This window comes from Montipora foliosa, chromosome 7 (assembly GCF_036669935.1).
Source record: "Montipora foliosa isolate CH-2021 chromosome 7, ASM3666993v2, whole genome shotgun sequence".
Classification (NCBI taxonomy): Eukaryota; Metazoa; Cnidaria; class Anthozoa; order Scleractinia; family Acroporidae; genus Montipora; species Montipora foliosa.
In genome coordinates, this window is record NC_090875.1 from 26,964,480 (window position 1) to 26,976,595 (window position 12,116).

The 12,116-nt window shown below is 40.0% G+C and overlaps 1 protein-coding gene across 3 annotated transcripts in view; it reads left to right on the plus strand.

The window, feature by feature from the left end:
* Positions 1–9,899, plus strand: part of LOC138011627 (major facilitator superfamily domain-containing protein 4A-like) — a 20,842-nt gene extending 10,943 nt beyond the window's left edge. For 2 of the 3 annotated variants that reach the window (XM_068858733.1, XM_068858734.1), the window contains exons 5-11: positions 992–1,124; positions 2,119–2,252; positions 3,056–3,148; positions 3,524–3,604; positions 5,069–5,216; positions 6,860–7,060; positions 8,830–9,899. In XM_068858733.1, coding sequence (XP_068714834.1) covers positions 992–1,124; positions 2,119–2,252; positions 3,056–3,148; positions 3,524–3,604; positions 5,069–5,216; positions 6,860–7,060; positions 8,830–8,954 — 915 coding nt within the window. In that variant the 3' untranslated portion in view covers positions 8,955–9,899. The remainder of the gene's footprint in view (positions 1–991; positions 1,125–2,118; positions 2,253–3,055; positions 3,149–3,523; positions 3,605–5,068; positions 5,217–6,859; positions 7,061–8,829) is intronic. The other variant, XR_011124745.1, reaches the window with a different exon arrangement.
* The last annotated feature ends 2,217 nt before the right edge of the window (positions 9,900–12,116 follow it).

A 12,116-nucleotide genomic window follows, 5' to 3' on the forward strand; every position in this document is an offset into this window, starting at 1 on the left:
GCAATGCGAGCGTAATATGTTATCTGCCTTTCTTTTTCTTTTTAATCTTCCGTCCCTTTTTCTCGCGCAGGAAATATCTTTTTGGGGCTCTGTCTCTTTGTTGTTGTTTGTAGATCGCCATCTTGGTTAATCAGTTGTGCCTACATGAATTTGAACAAAAGCAGAGCGTAAAATCGTAAATGGTTTAAACCCAGAAACCCAGAACTACACTCACCCGGACGATCGTACTTTACTTAATTGTGAAAAGCAGGGCGTGAAGCAACCCCTTTTACAGTGCGTTCTCGTGTTCATGTAGCAAGCGTAGCTGAGTTGATTACCGCGCTCTGTTTAATTCTGATTCGTGCGTCTATCGATGTATCTATACATACCTGTGAAGAGGGGGTGCTGTCAGAGGGAGGGGAGGGTTAGGCTTCAACATCTGGTCCGGGTTGCTCGAAGCATGGTTAGCGTTAACCAGCGTTAAATACCATGGTTAAATACCAGCGTTAAATACCATACCTATAGGTTTTGATATCTCTTATCCAACGGTTAGCGCTAACCAGGCTTCGAGCAACCGGCCCCAGCACCATTAATTCCAGCCACATAGCAGATAGAACGGTATTTGTTTTCAGTTGACGATTGTACAACACTGTGACACGCTCGCTCGCTCCCCTAACCCTTCTTTTCAACTAAACGTCATGTATATCCAGGAAAAACCGGCGCCGATAGTCATCGGTGTCCGTCTATACCTACTGCTGAAGTAGACTGACATTCGCACGCAAAATGTTGACACCTTACAATTCTTATATATGGCTTTCGCATCTATCATTCATAACAGTTTAACCTCTGAGAGGATACCATACGAACTCGCATTTAACCAGCTCGGCTCCTTAAAGAAATTATTTATCTTTCATGTTGGCTTGCGCATCTCATAATGCTGCAATCCTGAACTTGAGGGTTGCAGTACTGAGTCGATCTCGCCCAATGCTCTTATTTTTTTTTTAATTTTCAGCTTCCAGTTGTGATAGGCCTTGCATATATTGTCATTACAGACAAATGGGAAGAGATAAGATTAAAAGCTGAAGCTACAGCTAATGCAGATCACGAAAGGAACACTTCGGACATCCCAGATGCAGATATAGAAGGTAACACCCTCTTATGAAAATAACCTGCGATCTTAAATGGTGTGAACCCAGGAGTCATATTATAACTAAGTGAAGGACGATCGTCCGGGTGACGGTGTAGTCCTGAGAAGGACAGTTTTGGGTGACAATGACCTACGTTTCGACAACCTGAGCGGAAGTCGGCTTCAGTGTCAAGACTGAGCTACGTTTCTGGACGATCGTACATCACTTAGTTATGATAACCTACGTTCAAGTGAAGCTATGATCGTCGCAGTTATGAACGCAATTTTTGCAATTGCGTAAAGAAGCCTGAAAAATTCAGGACTTCAACGTTCATAACTGCGAGGATCATAGCTTCACTTGATTTCATATCCGCAGTTCATATATGATCCATTTCATATATCATTTCATCCTTGATAACCTACGTTCTCGCTTTCTATCACTGTAAACTAGCAATCCGAAGGTCATGAGCTCGGTGCATTCTAATTTCGTTTGCGCATTCTCATGCCATTACTTCTCCGAACATATTCATTACTAACTCATGCAGTCCGCATTCAAGATTTATCCTCGTCGTTGAATATTCTCCAATCTCTCATGTATATTCATAACCCAATTTACGGTTTGTTCAATGAATTGTGGGCAAATGAAGGATGGCGACCGAAAGACTTGGAATAAGGTGTAGAGCATTTATCAGCCCTCCCCTTCTGCTCTTTTGAAAAGCCTCGATGCTAGCGGCCTGCCGTGAGTCAGGACCACTTTACCATGCTGCCAGTAGGGGCACTTTATAATTAGCCACTGTTTGCAATCAGTCGGTTATATGTAAATGATAACCATTTTCAGATGTAACTGGGCAAACTTAAGGCAGCACTTTCCTTTTGTCATTGAAAAGCGTAAGGTGTTGATCCTGTTGGTTAGACTTCTCCTTGAAGTCGAAGAAGGAGGCTTTATCCCGTTCGTTCAATTGACTAGTTTGATCAGTCACGTATTTCAACGGGCTTTACATTTATTTCTACAGGTTTGCAAAGTAAAGTTCACTTGGACAAAGATACACTGAAGGGATCGGGACTGCGCGATAGTACAAATAAAACACAAATTATGTGCATCACGTTCTGGACGTCATTTCTAGTTTTTCTTTACGATGGGATGCAGGTGAGATTTTACGCGCTTTCTTTCGTCCGAGTCCAGTATTAATTTCTGAGAGCCGTTGTAAGAAATCACATGATGGCCAGGTTTGATACGGGATTGAGCCCTTCCGACAGTCTTCTCCGGCCTTCCATGATCGTTCCACAGCTCGTCCTCAAATCTAAAGCTCTTTAATATTTAACCTTTTGCTTGCATCATTGTACTTTCGAGTAGTTGTTTCTTTGTAAAATCAAACAATTATCTTGTAAAATTTGCGGGATATACCTTTCTGTTGGATAAACCGTGCACATGAACAGCCATATTTGAAATATTAGTTGTTTTTGTTTGAGCTTTGAAAACCGGCACCATATAACAACAGGAATTTGGGATATTTTAGTATTTATTGTACACTTTTATATCCAAGCCATTGTAATTAACGGCTTTAGGCGAATTATCTCTTCAAAGTTTGCCGGAACCACTTGCGCCGGCCAGATATCATCCAAAGTATAGAATCCGAAAGGGGCGTACCTTAGCCGCTATTCCAAAACTTTTATGCCTTGCATGCACCAAATAGCAACTTGATTGATCTTATTTCCAGTTTACAGATAAATGAGTGAATAACTTAAACTTCATTTCAGACGACTCATCTGGAATGGAGTTTAAGTTATTCACTCATTAAATTTCGATATTTCTAAATTCGCCCTTCCTCAAAAGCACAAGTTTACCTGTTTTAACACAGTAGGCATGGTTTCCACAGTGTTTTTTGTAAGTGTCTTAAAATAACCGGTGTATGCCTTTTAATTTTAATTTGGATTTTCATTTTTTTCCAGGGGTCGTATGGCGGCTACGTTTACACGTATGCAGTCAAAAGCCCACTGAGTATGACTTCAGCACAAGGAGCTTTTCTCACCTCCGTATTTTGGGTGAGTCATAATCGATCTCGTCCCCAGAGTCCACTTATCTTTTGGTCAGCACCAAGAGCACGGACTCTGGTCACTTTCAGTTTATGCGCAGTCGTAGTGAAGGTCCACTTTTGTAACCGTTGACAACCACTGTTGTTTCAAAGTTCTGAGCGTGCGTAGACGAGGCGGAAGTCCGTGATTTGCGGACTTTCTGCCTTAGAAGTGGCAAGAATCCGTGTTTTTGGTGCTGTCCAAAAGTAAAGCGGACTTTGGGGACGAGATAAAGTCATAATAACTCCGATTCGGAGCCCTAAAATTTCGACATGTCAGCAAAGGGAATTCTTTAATTTCAATTTCAATTTGATCAGGTGCTAACGATATTTCCTCCTTCCACAGGGATCTCTAGCCTTAGGTCGTCTCGTCTCCATCCCTATAGCTTTGTTTTTATCTCCAGCGATAATGCTTCTGACGGATTTGGTGAGTTATTGGTTTTCTTTGTGATTCGGAAATTAGCAACAAATACATCAGACATGATTATGAGATGCCGCATGAACAGATTCCGCATTTGATACGAGTATAAATAGCTATGGAGGTATAATATCTATTACAAGATTCAGTGATCAGTATTTGAATTAAAATCATCCAAATCATGAATGCATCAATCCAAAGCTGAATGGCGACAATTGCAAATGGCCATCACGGAAAGAGGCGTAACGCAAGGAGGCATAACGCAAATGGCCATTGCGCAGAAAGGATAACGCAATGAACCATAACGCAGAGGCATAACGCAAAGTGACATAACAGGAACGAAAAGTTCGATATCGATTATATGTCCTTTCCCTTGAACAATCGATTGACGTTTTCTTTTAGAGCTGTGAATTATTTACGGAGTACACAACTAGTCTCCATTCTTCAAAGAGCCTTTTTGTTATGCCTCTGCGTTATGGCTATTTTGCGTTATGCCTTTTACGTTATGCATTTCTGCGTTATGCCTTTCTGCTTTATGCGTTTCCGCGTTATGCCTTTTTGCGTTATGCCTCTGCGTTATTCCTCTTTACGTTGTGGCTATTTGCGTTATGCCTCTTTGCTTTATGGCTGTTTGCGTTATGCCTCTTTCCGTGATGGCCATTTGCAGAATCGGCTTGTTGCCATTCAAGTTTGGATTGATGCATTTATGATTTGGACGATTTTATTTCAAATAGTGATCATTGAATTTTGTCATAAATATAACTCCATAAATAGCAACCAGGGCTTGTTTATCGTACCTTAATTTTGGAACTAAATTCCATGCGATGGCTTTAAAATTTCCAGTAAGGGAACTAACGCAAATTGGCAACCATGGTTGATGAAGTACTCAGACATGGTTGTAGTTAAATGGTTGTTTACTCTTCTCCGAGAGATTTTTTTTCCGATTTTCCGCCTCTCATAAAAACCAACATTTGATTCTCTTATTGGTCTGGTGATCGTAAACCACGTGACCATTTTAGTGCGCCTTTAACAGGATGCAGTTCCAGGCCCCCGTCCCTGTTAAGTGTGAGACTTAATTTAATACTTGATGAAAAGTCCTTTCTTTGTCCTTTTACGCGTCGGTAGTTTGATTTGATCTACTTTATTTGTTTTCAATTCAAGAGTTTCCAATTAATAAAGCACTTGATTTCGGTTATATGGCACGGAGACTTTACTGAAGTGATAAAAATCAGCGAAAAAGGATATATAAAGACTTTCTGAGCCGAAAAGCGTAACAGTTTGTGAAACGACCTTGTCAGTTGTGACGAAGAAGTCGAAGCTTGAGCAGGCCTCAATTCCTTGTCAGTTGAGTAAGGAATTCTGAAAAAACCACAACATGCGGAATGCGGACGGCAGACGGTGAAATGATTATTTATTAAATAATCAATCAATTGATTAATTAATCATTCAATAAGTGATTTCTTTTGCTTATAGATTGGTTGTTTAGTGTCTAGTCTATTGATGTTAATCTTCAGAGCAAGCGAGTCTGCGCTCTGGATTGGAACAAGCACTTTTGGCCTTTTCATGAGCAATGTATTTCCTACAAGCGTAGCACTTGCGGAGCAGTATTTTAACGTCACAGGTAAATTACTGGTAATAAATAGCTTAATATGGTATTTAGAGCGGTTTTCAAATGAGTGTCGTAAAACCAAAACCAAAACCAAAGTAATTACTTTAGCCAATCAAAAAGGACGGAGACAATCCAGTAAACCAATCAAAACTCCAAGTAATTACACGTAGCCGACACAAAGCGCGGGAAAATGTGCACGCGCGAGCCCAATTGGTTTTGGTTTCACTTCTGATTGGTTGAAAAAGTAGCGCGAAAACTTTGAACCAATCACTAAGTGAAGTAATGCAAAACCAATGTAATTCGCTAATTACTTTCGAAACTCAATTGAAAACCGCTCTACTGCACTCTGCTCCAGCCGCTATCACAGATCTTTTGGGAATTCGGATTGTCTGTGTCTGCTGTCATCATTCTGTGGATGGGAAAGTAAATGGTCGGAGAATGACGATAACCGCGTCAAGTTATCGATATTCTAGAATCCGATATTAAAGAGACGAACTGAACTGAACTGAGGGAGAGTGAAAATAACAAATGTGCGCATGATGAGATGAATGAATGAGTAAGTCGGCGAGTGATTGCATAAGTCAACGAGTGACCGACTGAGTGATGAATGAATCGATGAAACGAGTTGATGAAGATTAAACGGATATAACCAATGGATAATGCAACGGTCGAAACAAATACATAGAAGGGATGAAACCCCCGCTAAATGAAACTAGTATGAAACGGAACTGAATGAAATGGATCAAACAGATAAAACGGTGGAAAGAAATGGATGAATAAAATGGATGAAACGGGTGACTAAAACGGTTGAAATGAAACGAAATGAAACGGATAAAACGGATGATAGAAACGAATGAAATGGTTGAAACGGGTGGATGAATTCTATACAACGGTATTGAATGAAATGAATAAAACAAATGGATGAAGCGGTTGAATTAGACGGATAAAATGGATGAGTGAAACAGATACAACGGATGAATGAAACAAATGAAATGGATGAAAAGGAAGGATGAAACGGATAAGACGGATGGATGCGACGAATGAAACTGGGAAAAGGAACGGATTAAGTGGATGAATAAAACGGTTGAAACTGCTGAAGTCAAACGGATGAATGGAATGATGAATGGATGACATGAGGTATGAGACATGCAACGGATGAATATGGTTGAAATGGAAGAAAGAAACGGGTAAGTCGCATGGATGAAACGGATAAACAAACCGGTTGAATCGGATGAATGAAATGAAATGAATGAACGCATAGATGAAACCAATAATAAGGATGAAACAGATGAAAGAAACGGGTGAATTAAACGGATGAAATAGATGAATTAAATGGTTGAAACGGGTGAAACGGATAAAACGGGTGGATGAAAAGGGTAAAAAAACGGATGGATGAAATGGATTGATCAAATGGGTGAAATGGTTAGACGAAGCGGATGAATGAAACAGGTGAAGCGGATGTGTGAAACGGATGCATGAAACGGGTTGATGAGATGGATTAATGAAACGGAAGGATGAAATGGATGAATAAAACGGATGAAACGATTGAATCAAATGGATAAAACGGATGAATGAATGAGTGAATCAGGAAGTCAGTAGACGAATTAACAAATGAGCTGAAAAGTCTTACGTTTTTCTATTATTTTCTGTTCTAGGCACGGTGACCTGTATGTTCGTGGTAAGTGCTGCTATTGGAGAAATGATTATTCCACTTATTGTGGGTAAAGTCTTCGACTATGTAGGATCAGTCAGTTTTCTCGCCGAAGGTTGCATTCTCTGCTTCGCGGCGTTTGGAGCTTATTTAGCAGTGCTGGTCATTGGAAAAGGAGCAGCTTCTCAAGACCACAGAAGAGAAGGTAACGTCATTGTGTCACGGAATTCTCTATGATCGATCGGTCCAACAAAATCCGTGTGCTATATGTAAGGGAGTGCTTTTGCATTTTTGTTTCTTTTCTCTGCTTGTGCTTTCGCCGTTTTACGGAAGCTGCATGGAATAACTAACTTTATTTGTGAACGTGGTAATAATTTGTAAGCAAAAACGCAAAATTAAAATGATAAATCGATTTTCATCGGGCACCGCAATTTGCTGATGGGAAACAATTCCGAGTAAGGCGTGATGTAAAGAAGGGTTAAGTGTCTGCTTTAAGAACCAACAACCTTAATATTTTCGTTCCTAAACACTTCATAAAACCTCTATAAAGCGTAAACGAAGTTTCATACGAAAGATCCACCTAGGTAAGCGGGAAGCATATTTTGCAGTCGCAAAGAATCTTGGGGGTAACCATACATTTTTCCGAGATAATTATGCTTCAATTTTGAAAAGAACGCCATACATAGCTTTTTACAAATATTGTTGATTAATTATCTTTGAAAAATTCGAACCCGTAATTTTCTTTTTGGAATTGAATAACACTTGTTAACATTTCTTTTCCCGCATATTCAGTAAACTGTGCAAAAATACCTTTGAATTACAGTAGGAACCGAGGATATTAAAAAAAAATTGTACTGAAAGATCGTTAAAGAATCTTTATTTTGAGCTTTCATTTGTACAAAAAAGATACAACACTTAGCGAGAAATAATTTTTTAAGTGACTTCTTTGCAAAAAAAATCGCAAGAAAGTTTGTTTCCTAAAAAAGAGTTAAGATTTTGCCTTTCACTATAATGCGCCGCACAAGTTGGCACAGAGTCATTTTCCCCAGTCGGTCGAGCTATGAAAGCAAAGCGTCTGTTCCTGTGGTAACATCAGACACTGCCTTTTACCCCTGTTTTGAAATAAATAAACCCATGCCTTACAATAGCCTCAAAATTTCGAAACACCGATGATGTTTACAAGGCTATAAATCACCTCTTTCTAGATTAGGTTCATGTGATATCGCACAGCCACAACGGTAAGCCCCAAAACTGAGCCCAAAAACATCTCCGTGTAATCACAAAGAAACACACCAGTAACCATAGCTTTTTTTGTCCTCACCTTCGCATTCCCACGTTTCTGGATGTAATAATCAGACACTCCCTTGGCGAATCGTTGTCTTAATAAGATATAGACCACTTTCATAAATAAATTTCTATTTTCTAAAGAAACTGTAGTCGTTCTCGTTAGGGACCTTTAGATCGGAGGACGAGTACGAGATTTCCGTTCTGAGCACGCGCACTTCCAAAAATGTCGGCCTCCAAACCTTATGTGCATGCTCAGTACGGAAAATTTGTACCCGTAGTCGTTCTCGTTAGGGACTTTTAAATCGGAGGACGAATACGACTCCGAGTACGAGATTTCCTTTCTGAGCACGCGCACTTTCAAAAATGTCGGCCTCCAAACCTTATGCGCATGCTCAGCACGGAAAATTTGTACTTGTAGTCGTTCTCGTTAGGGACCTTTAGTTCGGAGGACGAGTATGACTACGAGTTTTCCGTTCTGAGCATGCGCACTTCCAAAAATGTCGGCCTCCAAACCTTATGCGCATGCTCAGTACGGAAAAGTCGTAATCGTAGTCGTACTCGTTCTCCGATCTAAAGGTCCCTAATATAAGAGTGCATTTTTAGGTGATAAAGGAAGCCATCCAACCAGCGGATTCTTTCAAATTTGTCCTCTCAAATGCCTTACTGTGTTTTTAACTCCCGTTGCAGTGATTTCAGAAGGAGGAGGATACGAAAAAGACGACAAAACAGAGGATCATTCTGTAAAAGACCTAAAAGAGGAAGAAAATGAAGCATCTAGCGGTAATTTAGAGGATAAGTCACCCAAGAGATAGCGATCATTTGCCAAATGTTGCAAATATCGCTAGAACAATCCGAAGGACGTATGGTCCAAAGAGAAAGACTGCCAAAAGGGAAAGTAATCAAGATTGTTTCGTGTCAGACGTCACTGTTTCCCGTGGTTTACATTGGTATACATCGTCTTGAGCTGAGTGCCTCCAACCTCTCGTTCCCAGGGTCTCCATTGTCGTCCTCATCGACAAAGAGACCCTGGGAACGAGGTTGAAGTGCCTCGAGTTGCTAACTGAAATCCCTGCACAGGCTTTATTGTTTTAGGGTGTTTTTGTTGACACCTCCGTCGTAGATCTTAAAGTCCCTTTTTATTCACATCGGTGACTTGGACGGAGGCATTGCGTGTTTTCGGATTGGCTAACAGACAACACTTTGCCCCGGGAAAATTAAGCTGCTGTTAGCCTCCAAGTATCGTGAGTCATCTGTTGTGGCTGTTTCTTTTCCGACAAAGCCGTTTCTTTTTTTTCCTTTCATCCTTAGTCTTAGTTGAAAGTTTGTCCCATTTTACAAGAAATTTTCCAAATGCACAGGAGACGTCGCCTTAAGTGTTTTAAAATTTATTCCTAATCAAATATACCTGTGAAGTTTCACCGTGCCCAGTGACCGAGACGAGATAAGTATGTCTTGCACTGATGTTCCATTTACTTTTGGTAGCTCTTTAATTTATTAAACAGAGTTTGAAATTGTTCATAGACTAAAGAAATTTAGGACCTTAAGCTTTAAGTTTTGTACAAATTGTCAATAGTTTTGTACTCACTGAATAAACTTCAAGTGTCGCATTAACTTTGATTTTCAGTCTTACAAGAGATCATTAATGACGGCATTGTTCTTAGAAGGCATTATGTTATATACAAAATGGCTTTAAAAGGTGAATAACCTTGCTAAACGTACGTAGTCATTTCCCCTAAAGTCCTATTATTTCGATAATCAATCCTTAGGTTTTTAAATAACTGCTCCCTGATCGTAAATTACATTTTTCAGATATAGTATATCAGCATAGCTCGCCTCGACTAAGGTTTCGTGGGCCATGAAACCTCCATTGACCATCGTTTGTCGCTATCTTGTATTAAATCCATCGCAATTGCGGAGGAATATTGGGTCCTTAGGCTTCCAAAGCCAGGGCCTTCTGGTGGCTAACCGTAAAAGAATATCATCGAGCATCATGAAAGAATTTGGAGGTGTTTGAATTGTATATATAATCAGTGACTGATAGTTGATGGTAGTAGATGAAAGACAGTGCGCAAACGTTGATTGTCACACAGGATCGTGAGTTTTAACTATCATGGACAATCATCATCTATAATGATCAAGGGTAACTTTACTCTACGACTGCTATACCCCTGGTGATGCTCCTATCCCCATGTAGGTGAAATTAGAGAATTGAATAGAATACCATAACGGAACCATGTAGGAAAGATAACTTATTTTTAAGGTCATTAAACTTGCATTCTTCTTTCTTTCAATGGAAGACAAGCTGAACTTTGTAAAAAGGAAGCTGAAGTATTTTTGGTAACCCCGTTGTTTACTTACCGGCCTGAATGCGCATGCGCTTGTAGAAATCCGTGAGTTCCAATTTAGCGCAATATATGGGAAGATGAAGACTACCAGTCATAAATCACATCTATAATTTAGAGGAATATCTATTTTTCTTCCCTTCGCTCTGCACTCGCATCTTTTCGACGAGGCTGGGCCTGATCCTGGGATAGAGAATATGTCGCCAAGGTAAGTTTCTCGGCATGAAGTTCTCACAGGAACTGGTGAATCCGTTCGACAGAGCCTTAAGGAGACAACACTTCCGGCGAAGATGGCAAGTCATATCGAAACTCTAGAGTAGGGTAACCTGCGAAACCAGACGGAATTTCGGCCTCGGGGAGAGAAACGATGGCCTGAAATTCGGCTGCGTTCGCAGTCATTGAATATATGTGGTGTGGTATCTGCTGGTTATTGGAAACGACTCAATTTATTCCACACAAGAAATTCAGGTACAAACCCATATTTATCATTCCGGACAGTGTCTATGGAAAGGCTTGTGCCGGAGGCAACGATTGAGGGCTGAAAAAAAATTCTGATGGCATTTTTCCAGTCCTCGGTTGTTGCCTTCCACTCGTAGCGTTCTTTAGACCTTGGATAAAAATTCCTCTGGCACCACGGTTAATCATGCGCTTTTCACACTCCCCAGACTACGCCCCTTATTATTTTCAATGCTTTCTTAACAAGATTATTTGCGTTGCTAGCACCTTTAAATTGCGTTGGATCTGTTATTTTCTAGCCATTCGAAGTGCATGTAGAAGAATAGTTGGTAAGATGTTTTGCTTTTGTTTTCTTTCCACGTTGATTTAACTTATGATGTTGTGATTCGATCGCTTTAGTTATCCGAGAATTTGCTCTGTCAGAAGCACATTTCGCTTTTAAGATTCGTTGATTTCCGCTTAGTTAAATTTAGTCATCATTATCAAGCTGAGTAAATTACTGAGTTGACGAGATAAAGATCATATATAGACTGATTTAGTAACGAAGGGCATTTCTCATCGTTTTTCATTATTTATTAATGATATAAATGAAAACTTGAACAGTACTTTGAGATTGTTTGCAGATCATACTTTATGGCTATCAAGGAAGCATAGAAGAAGGAGACTGAAATAATGGATTATTATATAGATGGTCAGAGGTTATCCCCCGTTATGAAAAAACCCTACCAAGCTTCGAGTCATGGCATTTTCGCCCGTGATTCCATTAATTGTTAGACCAAATTTACAATATGCTACTGAAGTGTGGGATGCGTATATACAGGTTCTGGTTGATTCAATTGAAATGGTTCAGAGACACGAAGCTAGGTTTATAAAGGGAGACTACAATAAAAACACTGTATGCGGAAATGCTGCAATCACTGGATTTCGACAGATCCTCTGTTGCTTAGGTGAAAAGCTCATCGGTTGATTAACAACAGGATTGTATTAACCAACCGAGTTATTTTTTATCTAAACAACGTTTCATGAGGTCCTTTTCCAATCTCTCCTTTTTTTCAACCTATTTCCAGTATTTCGTGTAATACTAATGTCATTAGTCGGGACGGGACGAGAATACAGCAGTCCCGATTTTACCCATGATTTCTCGTCTTGTCCCGACTGACTGCCCCTGGGTCTCAG